This window comes from Lepidochelys kempii, chromosome 26 (genome assembly GCF_965140285.1).
Source record: "Lepidochelys kempii isolate rLepKem1 chromosome 26, rLepKem1.hap1, whole genome shotgun sequence".
NCBI classification, from domain to species: domain Eukaryota; kingdom Metazoa; phylum Chordata; order Testudines; family Cheloniidae; genus Lepidochelys; species Lepidochelys kempii.
Genome location: NC_136405.1, coordinates 6,130,830 through 6,155,142, shown reverse-complemented (window position 1 = coordinate 6,155,142; position 24,313 = coordinate 6,130,830). Strand labels below are relative to the sequence as shown.

General features: G+C 60.5%; 1 protein-coding gene across 2 annotated transcripts; it reads right to left on the bottom strand.

Moving 5' to 3' along the window:
- Nucleotides 1-1,820: 1,820 nt before the first annotated feature.
- PDLIM2 (PDZ and LIM domain 2) lies at nucleotides 1,821-21,635 on the bottom strand. Of its 2 annotated transcripts, none has more exons than XM_073325016.2 (10): nucleotides 21,519-21,635; nucleotides 17,889-18,033; nucleotides 14,373-14,524; nucleotides 10,684-10,753; nucleotides 10,170-10,363; nucleotides 9,916-10,000; nucleotides 5,922-6,061; nucleotides 4,124-4,269; nucleotides 3,752-3,869; nucleotides 1,821-2,747 (listed from the first exon to the last, which is right to left on the bottom strand). In XM_073325016.2, the coding sequence occupies exons 2-10, from the start codon at nucleotides 17,979-17,981 to the stop codon at nucleotides 2,549-2,551; spliced, it is 1,197 nt and encodes a 398-aa protein (XP_073181117.1). In that variant the 5' UTR covers nucleotides 17,982-18,033; nucleotides 21,519-21,635; the 3' UTR covers nucleotides 1,821-2,548. The 2 variants fall into 2 exon arrangements, with proteins under 2 accessions (XP_073181117.1, XP_073181115.1); XM_073325014.2 differs by lacking the exon at nucleotides 21,519-21,635 and adding an exon at nucleotides 18,446-18,465.
- Between the last annotated feature and the right edge of the window lie 2,678 nt (nucleotides 21,636-24,313).

Here is a 24,313-nt window from a genome sequence, read left to right as displayed (position 1 = left end):
CTTACCCCTCACTGGGAAGCAGGGCGAGGTGATGCCAGGCCTGGGCTCTGGGTAGGAAGGTCTCTGCTGGCTGAGCAAGCTCAACCGTCCCCCCGGCTGATTTCAGGCCGAGTTATAGGCTCCTCAGCTGCTTCCAAGTCACTCGTCCCTAGAGCAGTTTGCAGACGCTGTTTGAAACGCGCAGGTGGAAGCGACAGCTGGGCTGCTCCCCCAGGGCCAGTGGGTATTGCCCAATTGCTTCCGTCCCCCTGGCAGAGCGGGGCTGGGCACCCCAGCCCCCCTACAGGGCAATGCTCCTTCAGATCACCTGGGCAAGGGTCTCATCTCTGTGGACTGAGAAGGGGAGGGCTGGTTCTGCAGGTGCCCCCACAGGTACCAAACCAGGCAGGGGGCCAGCATTCAAGGCTACGTGCTCCACGAGGGTCTGCACGTATCTGTAGGGTGGTTGCCCATGACCACCCCATGACCCTTTCTGCACCCTGTCCTGAGGGTGCCCTGGTATAGCAGGATAATAATGCCCCAGGGAACACCAGACATGGGCACACTGGTACCTGTGGCCTCTCCTCCAGCAGCTGGGCTGGAGCACAGGTCCTGCACTGGCCTGCCTGCCTCCTCCTCCTGTGCATCTGGCAGCCACTGGCCTGGGGCTCGCCCCAGGGTCAGAACACACCCAGCCCCATGGGACTGGACAGCCTTTGAGCCCCGCTTGCTAGCGCTGTTCTGCATCTCAGCGCAGGGCCCCCGTCAGGTAACCACCACCTGGGCAGGGAGGGAAGCTTGCCTGCCCCTTCCCCAGCCATGCCCTTTGCCAGAGGAGCCCACAGATTTTGCAAGAGCAAAGCTCCATGGGTCAACCCTGCTCTAACCAGCTCCCTCCTCTGCACATGCACCCAACTGCCTGCTGCGAGGGGACCTGCCAGGCCAGGGCACAGCTGCCTCAGACCCTGGTCCAAGCTCACCCACAATGCACTGCTGCCCAAGCAGCCTGGGCATTCTCTCCTGCAAACAATCATACACACACACACAACCACACGCACACCTGCCCAGGAGGCTTTGAGCTGGCTGCACTGTCCCAAGTCAGTGCAAGGTGCTGAAGGGAAGCTGCTGCCCTCCAGCGTCCAGCTGCCCACACTGCACTCTGAAAGGGGGCAGGTGACAGCAGGCACTGCACTGTGCAGTGGGATCCATCAGCCCAGGTGCTGCGGCCTTCCCCTGACCTCCGAGCAACACGCCCAACCAGGCCCCCCAGACACCTCTGCCAACACCCTGCCTAGCCTGTGACGACAGTGCAGACCTGGCTCCCGTGGGCCTGGGGCGCCCGCCCTCACCTCACCTCACCTCCCACTCGGAGCTGGTGGCAGCGAGAGGACCCACTGCGGCTGGAAATCTCCCCGGACTGCTCAATTAACTGGTTGGTTGGCCACAGAGCCTCCCAACTCTGCATCACCCCCTGGGACTAGAGGTGCCCCCTTCCATACCCCCCTCAGCTTGGCAGAATACAGAAAGGGACTCAAAGCCCTGCACAACCTCTATCATGGGAAGGAGAGACCCCAGAGCATCCCCCTACATCCCTAATGGGAAGGTGCATTTCCTCCACCTCCAGAGTGTGCCCCTCTGATAGGAATGGAGATTTTCCCCATCAACCCTGTCTATCTCTATCCTGACTCAGGTGGGTGGGACGCACCCTCTTCCTTTAAGCCCCATTGGTCCTTGGGAAAAAGCATGCTCCCCCTCCCTCTTGGCTGCATTCACAGACCAGACACAGGAGCGGGTGGGTGCGGGGCAGGTATATGTATATATATATATATACACATACATATTATATTTTATATAGAGATCTGGTTTAATACCTTAGAGAAGCTTTACAAAGTCAGTGTACAAAGCTGTGCCAAACCCATTCCCCCCTGCAAGGCCCCCAGTACCTAAGTGTGTGAGCGCCACCCCTCCCTCCCCACTGCACCCAGACGCGCACACAGCTCCTGGCAGTGATCGTGAGAAAGAGGGGATACAGCCGTCCTACAGCGCGTCTCTGTGTCCTGGAGGTGCCCTGGTGAGAGGTACGGGGCCGGCAGCCCTGGAGTCTGAACCCTCTGCTCACTGAGCAGGACGAAGACAGGGCAAGCATCTCCCACAGCTGGGCACCCCTTAGGCCAGACTCCTTTTAAGAAACGGGCTGAGAACCAAACAAGCTCATTTCTGCAGCTGGACAACCACCAGCTGGGACTGTCTGAGCAGAGGGAGCTGGATTCAAACTGGTGACCTAGAGGCAAAAGACCACTCTTTGTCCCATTCCCACCCCCTACCCTATACCTAGCAGGCTCCCTCATTGGTCTCTCTCAATTGGCCACAGGCAACAAGAGCAGCGAAGCCGATGGGCTGGGGAGCAGTGGGAGCAAGGGCCTGGCAGCCAATCGAGGGAGGCTGAAAGCAGGACACATCAGTAAGATTCCCAGCGTGGGAGGTGGCGTTTGTGCTTGGCGGAAGCCCCAGGAAGTGTGTGGGGGGGGCAGATCCAGGGAGCCCCAGGCCCCATGCTCTCGGGGGCAACTCAGGACTTGGAGGAGATGCCCATGGCAGCAGTAGCGCCCTCCCCGGGGCCCTGGTAGCGCTGGCGGGCATGCTTCTCGCAGTACAGCTCCTCGCCCACCCAGAAGTGGCCCCGCATCTTGAGGTTGAGGCCACAGTCGGCACAGACGTAGCAGGCAGGGTGACGGTAGCGGCTCTCCTGGATCCTCACTGCCTGGGTCCTGCGGGAGACAGCATAGACACGGTCAGCTGGGAGGGAGAGCTGGCCAACAGCGTCCCAACTCTCCAGACGCCACTGCCCCCAGGCTCCCCCTTCATATCCCAACAGGGTCAGCTCCGCCTTCCATTCTCCCAAGCTACGGCCAAGCCCTTCAAGCAACGGGTTCCTGCCTGCTCAGTGGGGACATCCCTAAGACCCAGGCACCTTCCTCTGAACTCCAGCCTAAGGCTGCTCACCATGGCATCGCTCCAGGCACCCGGAGCAGCTCTCATTGCTTCAGCAACCAGCCGAGAGCAAGAGTAGCCCCGGAAGCCTTTTTGTGCACACAGAGTGAGATGCACAGAGGAGGGCGACCACGTGTCCACCTGCGTCTCGTCCCGAGGGGTTAAGGCAGCCAAGCCCCATGCCTAGCCACGCTTCACGGAGCAAAGGGGCAGTAAAGGCACACGGACTCCAGCTGCCAGGTCTGTGGGTCTGAACTGCCCCAGAGCCCGGAGAAGGATGGATCCCCAGCTCCAATGCTGCAGACATTCGTGAAGCCTTCCCAGATGGGGGAAAGTGAGGCACGGAGCGTGACCAGGACTTGCAAAGGGTGTCGGTGGCAAAGGCGGGGATAGAATCCAGGAGATTGACTCCCAGCCCCTGCACTCTCATCGCTATACCAGCGCATCAGCCTTCTGTATTCTGCCAAAGCCATTCCGCGCCCCCACCTAGCAATATGGGAGGGGCAGACTGCTCCCCACCTGGACTGCTCCCCCTTGGCCAGGAATTGAACCCAGGAGTCTGGACTGTGAGCACCAGGCTGACACCCTCTCCTGCCACATGGAGATGAGACCTTGCTTGCGGGAACTGGCACTGGGGGCTGCAAGGACAAGACAGCCCAGGCTTGCTGCGAGTTTCCGACTGGGCCCTCCCCCGCAGAAATCCTGGGATAAATGGAGCTGTCAGCCCAAAAGGAGGTTGAGGGTCTCCAGAGTCTCCCTCCCCTGCATAAGCCACACTCACGTGATGCCGGTGCCACACTTCTCACACGTGTGCAGCTTCTGGACCCCGGCCACGGAGCTGGTGACTGGCTTGTGGGAGCTGGGGGACAGCTGGCTGGGAAAGGGGGTCGCGGTGCCCACTGAAAAGGAGAGCAAGGGAGACATTAGGATCCAGGATGCACTCCCATGTCCACAGACCCTTCCCCCCCCCCCCCCCCGCCCACTGCCCTGGACCCCAGAGACTAATCCCCTTCACCCTGACCCTTCCATCCATGCACAACCCCAGACCCTGGAGACTATTACACCCCTGCCCTTGTCCTGGCCCCTCTGCTCTCCTCTTCTGGATTCCTGCCCACTCCCTTCTCCGTCCCAGTTCCCTCTGGCCTCTGCTCACCTCCCCCGTCAGTCTCCAGAGCCACCTGGAGCAGGCGGAAGGTGTTGGACTGCCGCGGAGCGGCCCGGATCTCGCGGTTCTCCTGCATCATTTTGTAAACCTCAGAGTCCTCCTCCAAGCGCCGCATGGCCGGCTCCAAGTCCAGGCTGCAGAGAGAGCAGGCCCTGGTGTATAGCAGCCCCGCTGAAGAACACAGAGCTCCTAGCCATGTCCAGCCCCAGGCATCCAGCCCCAAGCTGTGGGGTGGGGAGCAAGATCCCGGCCAACCAGCCCTGCTAACCACCCACTGTGCGCAGCTACCCACCTGGAAGCCTCGGTGCTCCAGAAAGGAGCAGGGGGCTCATCCCATCCCAACACACGGGGAATTTAAGGTCCCCTCACCTGCCAAAGCTGCAAGCGAATCCCCTTTGTGCCAAGGCAGCAGCAGCCTGGCGGCGGGCAGGGTGTTCAGACAATCCAACCCCCTCAGCGTACCAGCTTGGGGTCCCAGAGGTGACTGCTAACCCCCTAATCCCGAGAGGCCCCTGGGGCCACGGCCTCCCATCCCTAGGGAGGAACTGGCAGGATCCCTCTCCCCCCTTGACCTCAGCCAGGATGAGACACCTGCAACTCCCATCCCAAGGGAGGAGGGACCCCGGCAGCTGAGCTGCACTGACCGAGCCAACTCCTCAACCCAGGTGCAGACAACTCTGTGCCCATCACCCCGTCCCACCCGAGGCCTTCGGGGGGGTGCCTTTCTAGCCCACGCCTCTGCACTTCCTCCATGAGGGAGCCCGGGGCCACACCCCAGCTGGCACCCTGCATCCCATACACATGGCCAGCTCCCCCGGGGCTGGGAACTGGTAATTCACCCCCCTCCTCAAATACCTACCCCCGGGCCCAGCCAAGAGGGCGAGCCTGCTGCCCCTTCGGTCTCTCTGCAGGCCCAGTCTCCAGCTCTCTGTGCTGACAAGGTACTGACACTCCCTGGCCAGGGTGACGCCCAGGCCTGCCCTGCTCCTTCCCACGCACACCTGCGTCAGCCAAGTTAACCCTTGCATGGCGCCCTGGGCTGGGGCCTGGGATCACTGGGCAGGGATTTCCCAGCAGACCAGAGGGCTCCCCTGACCCCACAACTCCCCTCTCGGCCAGGGGCCCGTTCTCTCCAAAGGTGCCCCGCCCCACTCTCAGCTACTCCAGTGCTCGGCTCCTTTCACCACCTCCCGCCCCCAGCCTGCGCAGGGCCTTGGCAGAGCTCAGCGGAGCAGCAGGGGGTGCCGTGGGTCAGGACAGAGGTGCTTTGGCAGGGCTGTGGGACTAGAATAGCAAGGGGTGCGGGGCAGTAGGAACAGGACGCTCTGGTGAAGAGCCTCAGTCCCAGCCTGCCTCCCACAACCCAAACCAGACCCAGTCTCCCCAGGCTATGCACCCCCAAACTGACCCCCACAGCCTCACCCTCAATCTCCCAGCTCAGGTGAGACCCAAAGAGACCCCTCTCTGGAGCCAGATCCCGCAATGTGCCTCAGTCTCGAGCTACAGCCCCCTCCCTGCCCCGCTGAGGCGATTCACCTCAACCTGAGGCCCCCCCCCCCCCCACACACACACTTCACTCTCCAAATCAGTTCAGGGCTGGCACGACTCTGCCAATGCCCCTTCGCCCCAAATGGCAGCATCCTGCAGGCCCTCTTGATAGCCTGGCTTATGTCTCACTTCCCCTGGAGCCTTGTGGGTCACAGACTGTTTCCCCGCAACATCCTTCGCTCTGGGCTGGATCACACCCCCCTCCCTGCCCAGGACCCAGCTGGCGAGCAAGGCTTACCTGTTGCGGGGGCTGTACGAGGGTGAGGCCCTGCCCGGGACCCCCACCATCTCCCAAGGGCCGAGAGGGGATGGTGTGCGGTTGATCAGAGGCAGAGCTGCAACCGGAGAACTGCTTGGGTGGCAGAAGCTGCCCCGCTCCTGAGACAGGAGAGAGAGGAGGAGGGAGCGTGAGGAGCCAGACCCTGACTGAGGCTGTAGAGCCAGACAGCCACGCCAGCCGGGGGTTGCAGAACTCGGGGGGCTCAGCCCTCCCAAGCCAGAGCTCTGCTCGCTGGGCCACGGCACCCGTCCCGATGCCTTAGCAAGGGACAAGTGGAGCTGTGGATACTAGCAAGCTGGATGCCGCAGGGCAGGGATGCTTTGTGCAGACACTCAACAGGTCCACCCCATTTTCACCCCGCGGGATACAAGAGCGCGGCTCTTTCACGTTCACCCAGGGCTGCACTGCATGCTCCGGCCACTAGAGGACGCCCCTGACCCACAGTCCAGACATCTCCTCCCAGCTGCCGGAGCGTTTCCCAGCGGAACAAAGGGGACCCCTCAGACAGGCGGCTCCTGGCTGGGGAGACACACAGCAATGCTCTCCTTGTCCCGCATGGCCCTGGCCCAAGATGCAGGGCTGGTTTCCTGGGTGCCCCCGGCGGGGGCATGAGCAGTGCAGAGAGGGCTCTGCTTGCTGGGGGAAGTGGGCAATGGGTGGATCTGGGAGAGGCAGATGCCCCGTCAGCTTGCAGGGGAGATGGAGGCTCTGCTCTAGGGGCTAGGGCTCCAGCATCCTGGCACCATGCGGTGAGCTGCACGTGCTCATTCCACCCCAGGGCAAGCAAAAGATGCTCTGGGTAGTGACACCCTCTTGGAGCAGGCCCTGAAAGGGGTCCCTGGCCGCCCCCACCAAGCCAGTGCCAAGGCCAGCCAGACCCTGCTCCCTCCATGGGGAGCGGAGGGGAACGTGGCCAGCACAGCGCCCCTCCCAGCTTGCTCCCCACTCCCGCCAGAGCCCTGGCTCCTTTCTGCAAGGACCAGCCAGGTACGCAGCACCAGGCAGACATGCCCCTCTCCTCCCTGTCACGGTGCTGCCCAGCACCCTATCTGCCAGGGCTGTGCCCCTGCTCAGCATGCCTATTTCTGGGTCAGCTCTGGCCAAATCCAGGAGACACGCGCTTCCGCCCCCCGAAAAGCCTGTTATTTTTAGCCTGTCTGCTGCTAGCACAGAAACGCTCCTCCAGCGGCATCTGCTCCTGTTTAGCGGCCCTGGAGCCACAAGAAAGGCAAAACCCCAGATAAGTGGAAGCAAATGTTTCTGGGAGAAAGACTCGACAGAGCACACCCCACAAGCCAGCAGAGCCCAGCTGCTCAGCCTTCCCTGCAAGGAGGAAAGTAGAGGGGTCTGTTCCCCTTCCCCAGGAGCAGGGGATCTGGCTGGCTCAGATCTCGGCAAGGAGCCAAGCACAGAGCCCACGAGCGTGTACCTGTGCCATGTGCATAGCAACTTCCCTGGCTCCAGAGCAGCAGCCCTGATCAATCCCTTAGAGACTCTCCCTGCAGTTCCGCCTGAACTTTAAGCATCCCTCCTCCCATCAGCGACACTCCAGCTCCCACAACGCAGCAAGGTTCGGCCATATCAACGTGCCAGGCCCTGCAGTTAACTCGAGCAAACGTCCCAAAGACAGACCCTTGGGGGGGGTGTCATCAGGTGAGGGAGGGAATCAAGAGACAGGCAGGTTGGGGGGATGGTCTCGCCTCTGGGGCCCTGGATGCACTGTTTGCTGCTAGGAAGGGCTGATTAGCTGCCTCTGAGCCACGTGGCTCAGGGAAAGCATCCCAGCCCATCTCCCGCCCAGTGGGGTCACATCTCCCCATCTCCAATCCCACCCGCAGGGCCCCAGCTCTGGTGTGGCCTGCAGGCAGGGAGGAGCTCACCAGGGCCCAGAGACCAAAGCAAATAAATGCTGGGAAGGAATGAGAGAACAAACAAGCAGGGGAAGCCAAGGGCCTGCCGGGGCTGAGCCCACTGCCAGCTGGAACAGGCCACGCTCCAGGGCCACCGCGCTTCCCAATTTGGGCTTGAAAAATATCCCCAGCCCCAAGAAAATAAAGGGAACTAGGGTGGGGAGGGAGCGGGCCCTCGGGGCCAGTGGCTGCCACGGAGCCGGAGCCAGGAGGAAGCAGCAGCAGCGCCCAGTAGAAACACGCTGGAGAGGACAGGAGCCAAGAAAATGCCGGTCGGTGCCAAGTGGGGTGCGCTAGGATGTGGCTCCGGGCCCTACGCCACCGGAGCGCACAGAACAGGTCCCCACGGGAAAGGGAAACGGGAGAGTCCAGGAGCCAGACCCCCTGGTGGACCACCGGCTTCCCAGCACCTCACCCCTGGGTGTAGGTCTGGCTAGAAAGTCGACTGGGGGCTTGCACTGCAACCAGCCTGGGCACACTGCCCATGCACCTCCAGGATAGGGAAGGACGTACCCAGAGCCAGGAGCGAGCAGCAGGGAACGGAGCCCACCGCCCCCGGGGCATGCAGCCCCTTGGAGCCGGGCTCTGCTGAGCGCCGGCAGGACGGGTACCTGGGGCTCGTGGCTCAGGCGCTGGGCTGCAGCTCACCGGCCCTGAACTCCCTGGACCTGTGGCACCAGTGGGGCCTGGCTATCAGCAGGCAGAGAACACGCACCCAGGGCTGGGGTTGGGGCCCTGGGGCAGGCAGTATCCAGCTTTGAACAGAGACTGAACAGCGCCCCCTCTCCCCCCCGCCCTGAGAGGCAATGGAGCAAGCGGCTCCTCCAGGGAAGAGCAGAAGCTCCCAGGACCCACCACGTGTCTTTGTGGAGGCAGCCTCCCCTGCCAGCGTCCCTGCCTTGCATGCCCACGGGAGAGCAGCAGCATCTCCCCAAACTGGTTTTCCCTCCCCAGCCCTGAGCCGTTGCCTCGGAGACGCCAGGTAGAAACAGGCAAACATCCTCCGCCAGGTGCTCTGCTGCCTGCGGGGACAGAGTGGGAGGCTACAGTCGGGCAGCCGGCTGCTTTAGTAACGGGGCCCAGCGCACGGCCTCCCGGGGGCAACACGGAGGCCAAAGCCCTCACTCTGCCAGGAGGGTCACTCCGGGGCAGGGCAGGAACATGGAGGCTGGATGGAGGAGGTGGGCAAAGCTGGATGGACCAAAAGAGAACAGTCACAGCACCAAGGGATGATGTGAACACCCCGACCCCCTCCAGCAGTAAAATCCCCTCCTGTTGCCACAATGGAGCTCTTCCCCAATCCTACAAATACACCTGCACCCAGACCCAGCACTGGGAGGGGAAGGGGCAAATGCCCCAAGGAAAAATATCCCAGGAGAGGGGGGTTCAGAGACAGGCTCTGGGAGACTGAATGGGGCCTAGGGAGAGGTGGCAAAGAGCTGGTGCAGATGGACAGGCCGCGAGTAGGACAGGGGAGGCAGTGGCCCTCCCCTGGAGCCCCCCAGTCAGTGACACCGAAGGGAAGCATGTTTCAGATTGCTGCACAATGGGTGGTTAGCCTGTGGGACTCGCTGCCACAAGATATCGCTGGGGCCGAGAGCTCAGCAGGACTGCGAAGACAGACTGGACTTTGCTAGGGTGAGACTGTCCAGTTACCCCACCTGACAAAGAAGGGACAGCCAGCGACAGGAATTGCCAGCTGGGCCTCTGGCGCCCCGCTCCCCCTTGACAGCGTAAGCCCTGCGTTCAGAGACGAAGCATCCCAAACCCTGGGGGGCGGGAATTGGAGGAGCTTGTGTCATTGGCCCCACACAGGGCATCACAAGGCTTCCTGCAGCGGCTCAGGTAGGGGAAAGAGACAACGTAACTCAGACTCTCCCCCACAGACGTACCTCCGCCCCAGCACAATGCCAGGTCCCCAGGGTACGAGGCCAACACCTGCCCCCTGCAGCATCACACCCCAGCTTGATGTGGGGGGGATCCCCCCCAACACAGAACGCTGTGCAGCTGGGATGCTGTTACCCCAGCGCCCTCCTGCTCACCTGTCTGCTGCCTGAACGCTGGTGCCCATAGGGTGAGGGGGAGCGATCCTCAAAGATACTGGGAGAACTGGCCAGAGACTGGAAGCTGAAAGGGGGAGAAAAGTCTATGGGAAACCCATTCACCGGGGGATCAAAAAGAGGTCAGCTGTATCCCACCGTCTCCACCCTGCCAGCCCCCCACACCTGGGCCATTCAAACCCAGATGCGTGGCACACCCACCCCACCCCCAACCTCTCCCTGGCTCTGGGCCTTACCTGCGGCTGCTCACCACCATCTCCACTCTGCCCTCGGAGGGCAGGCTGGGCCTCTGGGGGCTGTAAGGGCTGCCAGGCCGGTACCCGGGTGACGAGGATGAGAAGGGGCTGCCGGGCCGGGGGCTGAGGGATGCTGGGCTGGAGTAGGAGGACCTCACCGAGCCCTGGCTGTCATCCCTGGTTCGCACAACATCCTGGGGAAAGATACTGTCAGCCAAGCGGGCAGGGGGATGGAACCACCCCACACACCAGTCAGGATGGCCCGGCTCCCCATCGCTCCCCCTTCTTTGGGGTTGAGCGGGAAGGACCCTTGCGTGGGGAGAGGCCTTGGGGTGGGCAAAGGCAGCCATGCCCTGAAATCAGGGCCCAGGACCATTAACAGGCACAGCATCCCCTTCCCCCCACCCCAAGGGCAGGGCTTGGAGCCAAGACATGGGACTCCCGCTGCCAGGTGGTGCTGGATGTTTCCACTCTCCCCAGGGTTTGGGGAAGGACCTGGTGGGGAGGGTCTCACCTGGAACCTCATGGCCAACATCTCTGGGGAGCTCTCACCATTAGTCTGGCCGGGAAAGAACAACGGGGACCTGAGTGCAATGGAAAAAGAGAGGAGATGGAGGGAGAGAGAGAGACTGGCCTGACTGGCCCCCATTCCACCTTTGGGGCCTTGGGATGACAACCGGGACCAGAGGAGGCAGCTGGCTAGTTACTCCTCTTGTGCCCTGCCCTGAGGCCATGTTCCTCGGCATACTGTGTCTGATAGCCTGCAGTAACTACCCTCCCCTTGGGAAAGCAGAGGAAGGATAAGCTGGGGGCGCAGGCCTGGGACACAGGAGACCCAAGGTTTACTCCCTGCTCCGCCACAGACTCTGCACCCTTGGGCAAGACCCCTAGCCCCTCAGTCCCCATCTGTCCAATGGGGTAACATTAATAACCCACCATCTTGTTTCTTTGGCTGGTAAGAAACAGCCCATTCTGCAGTGAGCTATCTACGAACAGCACCTGGAGTAACGGGGCCCTGATTTCAGCGGGGGCCTCGAGGTGCTACCGTAACACCTCCCCGTCAGTGAGGAAGAACTCAGTTCACCCCAGAGGCTTCGCTCCACTCAGCACCCTCCCTATCCAGGCATAGTTGGAAGGACAAAGGGTTAAGAGGACTTCTTCCACCCTACTCCTGGTCCCAGCCCGGATGTGCTGGATGCGGCACCAGCCCCGGAGGCCAGGCGGCGGGAGGAGGGGAATACAGGGCTACTTTATATTCTCTCCCCCTCTCAACAGGAACCCGCTGGGGGCTTTGATGTAGCCAGGAGCTGGAATTCATGAAGGGCAGTTAAATGGAGGGGTACAAGTTGGACCATAGGAATGCAACGTGATGGTGGGAGACGAGAGGAGTCCTGCCCCCCACATCCCATATTCCTGAGAGCAGAGGGGCAGGAGGCTGGAAGGGTCTCTCGAGTTCTGAAGCCCAGGCCCAGCCCCAAAGGGGACAGAATATAGGGACCAGCACTCCACGGTCCACGTGGGGTTAGCCCCAGCCAGCGGGACACAGAGCAGACTGCAGCTGTATGCTTGCCTCCCAGGCTCCTAGCCAGACATCCCTGTGACAAGACCGTGGCTTTGGGGGCAGCTCCCACTGCCAGACACAGGCAGACATGCCCAGTGGCAGCAAAAAGGGACATTGCTTTCACAGAGAGACCGAGCCAGTTCCCGGGGTGAGTGTGTGTAAGTTGGGGGAAGGTACGCAGGTGGGGCACTGTTCTCCCCTGTAGTACAGCAGAGGCCAGGAGATGAAGGGCCAGAGGGGAATGGGCCAGCAGCCAGGGGACGGAGAGGCGTGGCTCCCCACCCTGGGGACCCAGCGGGAGCACAGGGACAGCAGGCTGGCTCTCGGGGCAGGCGGGGAAGGGAAGGAGATGAGCCGAAGGGCCCGGAATGAGCGGAATGCTGTCTCCTGAGCCGCTCCGGCTGGGTTTGTGGGTTTTGGGCCACTTCCAAGATACCATGAGGGTTTCCCACCCTTCATCAGGACACGCTGCACGTCCCAGTCAGCTGGAGAGGGGGAGAGGACGCAGCACTGAGCAGAGAGGCAGCCAGGAGAGATAGACTACTAAGGGAGCTGGCGAGAGAAAGGGGCTTCTCACGTGTGGGAGGGGTCTCTTGGGCAGGCAGCTCCCCAGGAGCTCGTGCACCAGCAATGGTGAAACTAGGCTGCACACACCTGTGCAAGCGTGACTGCATGGAAGCTTGTGCGCACATGCATTTGAGCGTGCAACTGCTGGGGGGGATGCGAGTGAGCATCCAGGCTACGCGACCTGCTGCAAGAGCAGCTGATCAGGGCAGGGCGGGGGCTCAGCCCAGGATTTTGCCTGGCGCTCCCAGGCATGTCCTCACCCTACAGTGCAACGCCTGGGGCAGCAGGCCAGGCAGATACCTTTGCCAAACAATCCCTTGCGAATGCCGCAGATGGCAGGGGAGGGCAAGAGGAAGCCGTGAGTCAGGCTGGCAAGTGGCCGCACCCGGGTCAGCAGTGAGGTATTTATAGGATGTACCCATCACCTCCCCCCCGCAAAGACGGTTGCACATTCTGGACAGTCAGAGTCATCAGGAGACAGTGCAAAGAAAGTTTCCACCTCCCCAGTGGGGCAGGACCCAGCTACACAGGCTTAGCCTGAGCCACCCAGCTTGCCAAGCCACGTACCAGCACAGCTAGCTCCCAGGGGCCACTCGCTGGCTCCAGTGCACCTATCAGGGGAAAGACAGCGCCCGGCCTCCCCTTCCTCTGGGGTCTGGCTCAGACTGTAAGCGTCGCACATGCAGCCAGCTCATCTGGGCCAAGCAGGTGAATCAGGGCGGGTAGTGGAGAGCCAGCCCCAGGGCTGACTGGATTGACAGACCTGCCACGCAGGGTCCCTCTCCTGCAGCCTGGCCATCTGGGGGGGAGGGGAGGGGAGGGGAGGGGGTCGTGTCCAGCTCCACAGCCCAGAGGATAACAGCCCCCAAGGCAGCTTCCGCTGACTGGGGCCTGCCCCATGCTGCAAGGGGCTGTCACAGGACACCCCTGACCTGCCCCTCCCAGAGGGCAGAGGCTCACTGGAACCCGTCAGACCTGGGCTGCAGGGCGGTAGCTGCCAAAGCTGCCTGGTCCACCGTGTGCACAGCGGGCTAGTTTCCAGAAGCAGCCTAAAGGCCCCCGAGGCCAACAGCAGAGATGGCGACTCCCGAAGCAGGGAGGAACAGACACGCTGTGCCTGGTACAGCCGAACTCCAGCCCTGCCCCGCCTGCCGTCTGAGCCACAGCTCCATACCCAGCATGCCCCTGCCTCAGAAACACAGCACAGCTGATCCCCTCTCCCTGCCCCAGAGCCACCCACAGCAGAGCATGCCCACCCCCCATAGCATGCCACAGCCCCCCGCCCCCACCCAGGAGCCACAGCCCCATGCCCAGCATGCCTCCCAGCTGCCAGAGCTGCAGCATCAAGCCTGGCACGGCACCTCAGAGCAGTGGTCCCCAGGGCGTAGCAAAGAGACTAAGGCAAGACCCCTCTGTAGTCCAGCCTTGTATCCCCCATACAGGCCTCGGATCTCTCTTGTACGTCTCTGCTCCATGTAAACCAAGGGGGTTGGAGCTCAGCCTTTGCCCATGCTTCCACCGCGGAGGAGCAGAGGGGAATAACCCTCATCTCTTGCTCCACATCCTGTCCATGCAGGAGGTGTAGACATTTACCAAGGAGCAGTACAGGGCTGAGCCCTGGTAACGGCATATTGTATTAGGATGTAAATAGTGCTGTACCGATTGGTTAACTAACCCCCAGCCCTCCGGGAGAGAGGTAGGAATCATTATCCCCCACTGCACAGCAGGGGAAACTGAGGCACAGAGCAGGGCAATAACTTGCCCAAGGCTAGCCAATGAGTCAGTGGCAGAGCTGGGAAGAGAACCCAGGAGTTATGAATCCCAGCTCTACCCTGTAGGCCTTGCTGCTGTGATGAAAAGGGCCCGGGATGGATCCTGATGGAGTGATTGCGAGTTTGAACTTGCAGGACTCCAGATTTCTGACACAGACCCCTGACGCCCCACCCAGACGCTGCAGCGCTCCCACAGCACAGGGGGACTGGGGGGGAATAGTGAAGCCAGGCCCCCCGAGCAGATCCCTGCCCTGATGAGGAAGAGGGAACAGTACAGTGTGGACGCGGGCAGGCGGATCTCACCTGTCCACTTGAAGCTGGAGCCGGCCGGAGCTCTGCTTGATCTTGTTCTGCGCCTCCACATTGAGCATGTTGGCCGTGCTGTCGCCATTGATGGAGACGATGACGTCACCAGGTCGGAGGTCCCCTGCAGCGGCCTTACCGCGCTCAATCACCTGCACGGCCAGGGGGCGGGGGAGAACACCCAGGCATTACTGCAGAGAAACAAACCGCCCTGGGGGAGGCACAGTGCCGGCGGCAGAGACCTGCCAGCCACCTCCAGCATACCATGGCACAGGAGACATGGCCACCCTCGCCCAGGTGGATCGCCAGCACCTTGGCCCAAGGAGCGGCGAGAGGGGAGGCGGAGATAAGCAGGGGGCCCTTCCCAAGCTGCTCTGAACAGAAGAGACACTAGCCCAATCTTAGCCCTGCCTGGGGCTTGCCTTTACGGCCACCTACCACCATGTCACCAGCTTCAGCTTTTTCCCAAGCTAGGCTTCTCTGTGGGACCTCTTCCAGCCCAGCCTCCAGCCCTGCCCATAGCTGGCCAGAACACACTAGCTGTAACACAGGGTAACTCTGCAGTGAGGATGAGCCCAAAGGGATGGCCAAACCCTGCGATTTCGCCACCCGCCCCTGGCCCAGAGGAGCCCTACTCAGGGGCCTAGAGCTTTTTCTCCCAGACATCCTACCTCGACTTGGAGGGGTGGGGGTGGGGAAGAAAACCATCCCTGACCTGGAAATCAGACAGCATCCAAATACCCTACAGCCCTTGGGAAGCGGCTGTCAAAATGGGGCCACAGTGTAGGGAGTAGACCTGGGGCAGAGGACACTGCTACTCAGCTGAGTTTCCAAGTGGTGAGACTCCCCAGACACCCCTCTCCCATCCCCCACACTACATGCCTTACTCTCTGCACAGTGTTCAGCAAAGCTGGGCAATATTTCCTCTTATCCCCCTCCAACACTGTGCAGTCCCATGCATGATGTATTGCTCACTATCCCAATCCTGCTCTGAGTCCAGAATTATTCATTTCCTCGTGGGCTTCTTCTACAGTGCTCTCATTGCAGTCTTCATTCTCTGCAAACATGAATTAACAAATTCACAGAGCCCAAGAGGCGAGGGGGTGGTATTACCCCCCCCCCAGCTTATAGGTGCAAAAACTAGGCACAAAGTTTAAAGCCAAAATTGCCAACTAATTTTGCGTGTCCAATTTGAGACGCCTGGCATCTGATATTTCAGCATACTTAGCAACACGTAGCATGTTTCTGCTCACGGCCCAGCTCCCAGTTGACTTCAGGCAACGCTGGGAGTGCTCAGCACTTCTGCTTATCTGGTCTCAAGTCAGGCACCCAGAAAATGAGGAACACGTAATTATTGACCATCTGTCAAACAAATGTCCGGTTTAAGTGACTTTCCCAGCATCACGCAGGAACTCTGTGGCAAGAGGCAGGGATAGAATCTAGTTCTCCAGGACAGCGTTCGCTCACCTTACCTAGGAGACCATCCTTTCTCTTCCTGAAGCCCCTTGCCTCATTCATGACACACCTGCCAACCTCTGCAACAAGTGAGGCAAATTCCCTTCTCAGAAACGGCTGAACCGTTTTAGCTGAAACTTTCCAGAAAAGTTCAGCCCGAGACAGCCAGTCAGCCTGGACGATATCAGCCCGAAGGCTTAAAGTTTGGCTTTGGAAAAATAGGGCTTAGAATGAGAAACATCCAGCAATCTTAACTGTAGGCCTTGCCACCTGCGCCATCGACAATAAAGTGACATGAATCTAGTGCTGGGGAAAGATGCCAGAGCAAAAGCCGCAGGGCACAAAAGCTTCTGAAAATCCACAGTTCAGCACAGCAGGAGTCCTGTCTTGCCAATGTGCCCCAAACCCTGATTCAGAGGGACTACCCCGAAGGCTGGGGGAGGGCGTTGAATCTCTGTGGTCCACTTAGTCCTTGGCCTCTCTGCTGAGGCGGAAGGGCTCTCGGTCACGGCCAGCTTGCTCACAGGTCCCAGCTGGTGACTTGGAGGCAGAAGGCCCCACCTCCCTGTCCTGATCTCCCCTGACTGAGGCCAGGTTTACAGTGGACACCAAGGCCAAGGCCAGAACAATAACAGAGAGAAACTCCTCTTGGCCATGGGTGAAGTTAGAGCTCGTTGTTTTTCTCCGCACACGTGCACCGCGGGGGCTTCTAGCCTGTTCCCACAGAGCAGGATTCCTCAAGGACGGTAAACAGGATCTGCTCCCAGGTCCCTTGGCACCGCGCCCACTCAGCAGGGAGCTAGCTTCCTCTGCAGCCCCTGCCCTTTGCCGACGGGAGAGCAAGTGGCTCTGGCACAGGGGGACAGAGAAGACAGCAAGCCAGCGGAAAGCCGCGCGACAGCCAGCCAGATTATACAAGGGAGCCATGGGGAAACCCACAGGGAGCTCACCCCAGGATCAAGCCCGCCAGACCCCACACCGACAGGGAGCTGGAACCACTGCCTGGGCTCTCCCCTTTCAGATCCCCACAGGAACGCACCTGCAGCATCCTGCTGGGGAACAGCCTCCCACTCTCTGTGGGTTCTTTACCTCACCTCCTGGACTGGCTGCTCTTCACCTGGGGCTCCATGAGCCACTGCAGCTTGCCCAGCACATGCCACTTAGCAGGGAGAGCCATAACTCCGGGCATTCCACTGGCTTCCCGGCTCCCGTTTCGGCAGCTACTTCCAGAACACAAAGCCCTGGGCAGCTGGGGGCCTGGCTGCCACTCTCTCTGCACACCACCAGCCAAGATCCCTTCGCTGAGATCCCAGACGCGCCCTCAGGCAGCTCCCAGACTAGGCTTTGGAAGGTGTTCGCTACCACTCGTTAGCCTAGCCTGGACAAGGCAGTGTGCCTTGACATGGGTTTAACTGGGCATGGCACATCCTCAGGGGAGCCTAGCTTGAACTCGGCCAGTTTAACACGCCTGCACAAGGCTGTTAACCCGGGTTGTCTCGCCTGGGATTTGGAAGTGTTCGCTAAATCCTCAAAGCCGCAGCCGAGCAAGCCACTCCTCTTGCCAGCCCATCAAAACCTATTCACCTCCAGAGCATGGGCAACGCTCACCTTCTCATCCAAGTTTCAGAGTAGCAGCCGTGTTAGTCTGTATTCGCAAAAAGAAAAGGAGGACTTGTGGCACCTTAGAGACTAACCAACAAACCTGGATTTGTGCTGGAAATGGCCCACCTGATGATCACTTTAGATAAGCTATTACCAGCAGGACAGTGGGGTGGGAGGAGGTATTGTTTCATATTCTCTGTGTATATATAAAGTCTGCTGCAGTTTCCACGATATGCATCTGATGAAGTGAGCTGTAGCTCACGAAAGCTTATGCTCTAATAAATTGGTTAGTCTCTAAGGTGCCACAAGTACTCCTTTTCTTCTCATCCAAGGCACTTGTGCAAGGCCATACAGGGATTCAGTGGCAGGGCCAAGATCAGAACCCAGGAGTCCTGGCTCCCAGTGCCCAGAGCACACTCCAGCACAAGCAGGCAAATCCCAGCATGTGGATGCTCCTACCTTGGACACAATGATAGGCTTCCTGAAGTCCCTTCCTCCCGTGATACGGAAGCCCCAGGGTGCCGGGCCGGTCAGATTCACCGTCATTGACATGGCGAGTCCAGCGGCAGCAGGATGGGCAGCGTGGCAGCACCTGGAGGAGGATCTGAAAATGGAATAAAACCAGCGTATCAGGGCTGGGGGCAAGGAAATTCAGGGAGGAGCAAGGCACAAGCTGAACCCAGCAGCATGAGCACTTTAGGCTGTTGTGGAGTCCAGGGTTGAGAGAGAAAGATCCTTTCTCGCCTCGGCCAAAGCAGGTAGTGGCAGAACTGGCAACAGAACCCAGGAGTCCTGGTTCCAGTCCCACTGCTCTAAGCCACTAGATCCCACTCCCCTTCCAGAGGTAGAAATGGAACCAGGAGTCCTGACTCCCACCCCCTCACAGCACTAAGCATTATAGCCCCCTCCCCTCCCAGAGCCAGGAACAAAACCCAGGAGTCCTGACTCCTAGTCCCGTTCCTCCAATCCTGAAATCAAAGCTAGAAGGGCTTCCCAGCAGTAACCGGGGCCCTCACCCTGGGTCGTCCCAGCGCTGCCCTCTCTCGCAGGGCAATCGGCGCGCTACGTTCATTCGCCTGGCGGCTCTTTCCTTCCGGAGAGGGCAGCTGCGAGACACAGAGAAGTGTCTTGCACTGTCACAGGTTGGCGCAAACAGCCTCTGCCTTCCCGTTGCAGGCCTGACAGCAGCCAATAAGGCCAACGGTTTCCTTTCCTAACCACAAGCAGCTGGGGCGGATGGAGGGGGCTCCAGGCAAAGAAATACACTGTGGGCACAGGCTGCTGGCTCCCAGGGCCTGCTCCAGCACTGCCCAGCCCAACCGGAAAAGGCACAGAGAACAGGGACAGGGACACTCTAGCTTCACCCTGCAGAGGGATCAGGCACGCTGGGAAGGCACTGACTCTGGATGGTGCCAGCATTAACCCAGCATTGCAGGTGGTCAATCAGTCTCGTTCTGAGGCTGCCCCCTACACACCTTGAGGCCCTTTTGCGATCCAGAAAATGGGTGCACTGGCAGAGCCGTCGGCAGGTAAACATGACACCAGTGGGGTGAACCAGCATGCTATGGGGATGGGGGGCGAGCAATCACACGCAGCAGGGCTTGGGGCAGACGGGGCGGACAAGGGGACCAAGCCAGGTTCAGCTAAGAAACCTGCTGGGACCCAGACATAGCCAGGGTCCAGAGAGCAGTGAACCTAGGGCAGGGGAGCCAAGGGAGAGCAGTGCCAGGCCTGGGGGAGCTGGCTCGGAGAGGTGGCAGAATGGATAGCAAGGATGGTGCTGCGGGCAAGGCAGTGAGGATTGCGGGGCGGGAGAAGAGCTGGTCAAGAGTGCGTGTTGGAGAGGAGAGGACCATGGGACTGGCAAGAGGCAGATGGCTACCGTGCAATGGCAGAAGATCGCTTAAACTTGAGCAGGAGGGAGATGGTGGGAGCAGAGACAGAGCAGCTGTCAGTATTGAGGGGCAGAAGAGGTCTTGGCAGGTTACTGCTGCAGGCCTGAGCCAAGCAGGCCCCCCCAGTGCCCTGCTCTGGCAGGAAGCGGAGACAAGACAATGCAGGAAGTTTGCAGCCACAGGTTTGAGTCATTTGTTCCTGTGGCTCAGAAGAAGCTTTTCTGCTCCCCGAGCCCGCCCCGGAGAGGATGCTGAGCTGACACCTTCATGTGCCGACACCGCCCCCCACCAAGGCGGGCTGTGGTGGTTTGGGGTGGGAAAAGACCGTCTTGGTGGGACGGCACAACAGCCCAGGGCTCTCAGTGAGGCAGCTCAGGGGGGCCACCCCAAGGAACACATGAAGAGTCGGATCTGGGCAGCATCATGGCGGGGGGGGAGGAAGGGGAGGCCCAGTTCAGCCCATTTGGTGCTGTTCGCATCCCAGCCCACTTTGCACGTCCCCTTCTGACTGAGGAAGGAAGAAAGGCCCCTGTCCCCTCCAGCACCCGAAGGACCAATCTGCCCGGCGTTGTTCCTAACCCACGAGGACAGCCCCACTGCACAGCCCCGTGGATGACCCGATGCTCCGCTCCCCCACATCTGAGCGGCTGGAGTCAATAGGTCAGACACAGCCCCGAGCGCTCCTGATCCCTGCACCACATGCAGGCCCCCTCCCTGGGGAGGTTAGATTCACATGCAGCTTGGCGGAGGGGGAGGAAGCAGGGCTAGCGGCCGGCTGGCCCCGACACCTCTTCCATAACCGTCAGGGAAACATCTTAAAAATCCCAGGCACACAAAGAGGGGCTTGAGAAACCGCTGGGAAGAATTTCCTGTGCTTGGCTCTGCCGCGCCAGGAGGAAGCGCCTCCCCGCAAACACACACACACCAGATACAGACATGCCCTGTGCCTGGCAATCCTCTCTGGACTCCAGCAGGGCCCCCATGAGTGGGGGTGGGAGAAGGGCTGAAACCATACCCCACCCAGCAGCAGGGTAGACCTGTGTGCCTTTGAGTGCCCACGCAGCCATCCCAGAGGCTAGATGGGGGGCACAGGGAGCCCCTTTGCTTGTGACACTCAGAACCAGATGGGACAAAGCACTAGAAAGGGTCCCCTCTTGGCATCCAACATCTCTGACTTGCCTCACACCTGTGAGCTCACCAGTGACTGGCGCGTACCCAGAGGCCAGTAGAGAGGCACGGTGTTGGGTGACGGGCAGAGAGCTGCCTTCGGAGGGGAACGATTCACGTGGGGGAGCCCTGTGGCTCGTGCGTTACGTGGGCAGCACCCCAGAGGGAGAGATTGCTCCCGGGTGCACGACACCTTGGCATCAGTACTCAGGCTGGATTAGCTCCCTGCAGGGCAATTGGAGGGGTGGCAACAGGAGGCCGGGGCAGCAGGGAACGGGGCTGTCTTTGAATAAAGAGCCGGGGCAAAGCTTGATCAGCCAAGGGGGCACGCGAGCACCCTGTTAGCAAGCAGGGGCAATGGGGTGAGGAGGAGCCAGGCCTCCTGCAGCCGAGGTGCTCTCAGTCCCCTCCTCCCCCCACATGAGGAGACTGGCTATTTACTAGACAGTCCCAAAATAGCCCCAGCCCCTGCCCTGGCTCCCCACAGCAGCGCAGCCTGTCATTACCCCGCAGCCCTAAAGCCGGAGCGACGCTTTCCAAGTCTGCCGCGCGGCAGGCAGGGATCAGAGTCCGGAGACCGGGCAAGGCTGGAAGCTGCCGGCTGGGCAGGGACGCTCCCAGGGGCCAGAACACTTGCACGGAGAGGCCAGAGCATCCGCAGCCCCTGCCCCCCACGAGCTGGGCCAAGGGCTCCCTCCTGGGAGCTCCTCTGACCCAAGAGCTGGACGAGAGCCCCCCAGCGTCTGCCTGCAGCCCCTTGCGCGCCCCGGGCGCCCCCACCTCCAGAATCCCAGCGCAGGGGGGCTGGGGGGGGCAGGGTGACCAGAAAGCAGGTGGGGACTTTTTCGGGGAACTCGGGGGTAGAGTTGCATATATAAGGACAAAGTCCCTAATATCCAGACATCCGGTCACCCGAGGGCAGGAGCCAGAGAGCAGCCCAGGAATCCCAGCCCCCCCAGCTGCCCTGGGCACAGCCGTGCCCCAGGCGGGCTCTCCCTGCACCCCGACAGCAGCCCGGGGCACTTACCTCGGGGCGCCCGGGCGCAGCGGGTGCGGAGCGAGCAGCCCCCGCCCGCGGGCTCCCAGCCCAGCCGCTCTCGGCCCGGCGAGCAGACGGCCCGGCCCGCGGTGTCCTTCGCGGGGGCGGCCCGGCGCTAGCAGCCTCCTCCCGCCCCGTGGCCAGGGGCCGCCCGCTCGGCTAATGAGACAATTGGAGCCGGCCCAGCGGCGCCACCTGGCGGCGCAGCCCCGCCCCTGCCGCCCGGCTGGGACGCCCGCGGTCCCTTGGGTGGATCCCAGGCACAGAGGCTCTCCGGAGCCGGGCAGCGGGCCGCTTGCACACGCCCCAGCAGCTCGCATCCCATTGGCAACAGTGACTCAGGCAACGAGGGCCCCCCATGTCCCCACAGGGCCTGAAGCCCAGAGGTTTGCGGGGACCCAACTCCCACTAACATCCATAAGAACAGCCCTACTGGGTCAGACCAAAGGTCCATCTCGGCCAGGATCCTGTCTCCTGACAGCGGGCAGTGCCAGGTGCACCAGAGGGAATGAACAGAACAGGTCACCATCAAGTGATCCATCCCCTGTCCCTCATTCCCAAGAAGCGCTATGTCATCCCCATTTTACAGATGGGGAAACTGAGGCAGAGAGCAGGAAAGTGACTTGCCTGGGATTACCCAGTAGCCAGGTTAGGAATAGAAGCGAGGTCTCCCAAGTCCCAGTGCAGGGCTCTAGCCACTTGGCCACAATGCCTGCCTGAAGTTAAGCCCCTAACTACCCTTGCCAACCTGGGCCTAAATCACTCCTACGGGCCTTATTGGAAAGTTCTGGGAGGCAGGCGGTGCAAGCCCCTCTGCTTCTAAAGGCCCCTCCCCCAGCCGTGCAGGAGGGACCACTGCACCCGGGATCCAAATCAGCGCGGGGGACAACTAAGAAAGAACAGGGTCAGGAGTGAAGGTCAAAGGTGCAAAACTAGGGATCCAGAGGGGGACACCGAGCAGAGAACCCTGGCTCCTGGGGACAGCCCGCAGGCGCCCCTGTGTCCTAGCGGCTCTTGGAAACGTGACCCAATGGCAAGAGTGGCCAGAGCAGAGAATGACCGTCACACACACACTCCGGCCTCAGCGCCGGAGAGGAACCAAACTCAGCTGAGGCGAGCAGTGAGAACAAGGGGAAGTCATGGGGCCTATCAGGCTGCCTCTGGAAGAGAGACAGTCACAGTGGCACCAAGGCACCTGTCTGATGGGGTGGGTGGTTAGCAGCTGGCATGGGCTGCCCAGGGATTCCCCGTCCCCAACAAGAGGATGGACGTCTCTCTCTAAGAGGTTTCAGAGTAACAGCCGTGTTAGTCTGTATTCGCAAAAAGAAAAGGAGGACTTGTGGCACCTTAGAGACTAACCAATTTATTTGAGCATGAGCGTTCGTGAAGTGAGCTGTAGCTCACGAAAGCTCATGCTCAAATAAATTGGTTAGTCTCTAAGGTGCCACAAGTCCTCCTTTTCTCTTTAAGAGCTCTGCTCTAGCTCAGGTGGCCGGCTGCAGGCAGGAATCACTGGATGGTATTCTCCGGCCAGCCGGCAGGAGGCAGCTCAGACTGGCTGGTCATGAGAATGGCTCCTGCTGTCTTTACGATCTACGAGGGGGTGCAAGTGGGGGCAGGACAACAGAAAGGAGATTGTATAGGGGCCTCAGAGGCTCACACAATCCTTTCCCCCCTTCCTGTTTCTCCTCTGTAGACACTGTCCCCACACAGGCCTCACAGACCGGCATTCATTACCTTGGAAGAGCCAGCTTGCAACACCAGGGTCACAGGCAATGTTGTCTGTGCTAAGAAACTGTGCCTCGTCTCATTGATAACTGATTGTGTTATTTCTCTCCCCCTTCCTCCCCACTGTAGCTCCTCGCCCCGCATTGGGGTGGTGGCAGGCTGAGGGATGCTCTGTAGGATCTGATACCATTAATTGACTGTGCGTGCGTGCCATCTACTGGATGGAATCAGAAGTGCTCATCTGTGTGGCATAGGTACTACACTGCTGGCAGCTGATGGAGACTCTCCTTTAGCTCAAGTGGCAGGGGCCTGTGATTTCGAGCAGGGAGAGCTGAGTTCTGCGCATGCTGCTGCTGCGAAGCTCTGTAGCACACTGCAGAGGGACAGTTTGTTTGGAGGCTTGTTACAATAGCTCAGCGATTCCCTCCTGCTGGCAGCCCCAAGACAACCTCGAGTCCGCAAATCCTGACACCCTCCCGGCACAGCTCCATGGAAATGCAGCCACCTCTAAGGTGGTGGCCTTGCAACACAGCACAGCCGCTGTGTGAGGGGAAATCTCAGCCAAAGGCAAACTCCAGCCTGTCAGGGAAATGCCTTGGACGCTTTAATGGGAAGACAGGGCAGACAGAACCTGGGCTTAAAGTTCCACACCTAATAAACGGCCTGGCCCATGGGTTAGCTCCTTCTGATGGGGAACAAAGCGCTCCCAGGATTTGACCCTCTGGCTCTGGGGAATCTCAGTCACCCACCTGCTGCTTGTATCCCAACGCTGTCCCCTCCAGCGCGGGCCCTCAGCAGGTAAATAGCACTGCCCCGTGACTCTATTCTGCAGCCACGCAGTGCAGAAGGGCTGATGTGGAACTTGTAATTACAGCCCCTCCTGCCTGGGTGCTGACCTGAGGACCACCCACCCGGATCCCTCCCCCTATACACAGCTACTGGGCCAATGGGCACCCTGCGCACTCCCATTGATTCAGTGGGGTTTCCTGGTGAGTGAATCAGAGCAAAAGGCGGCTGCCAGTGTGTCCAGCCCTGCTCAGACTTTATTCACTGGG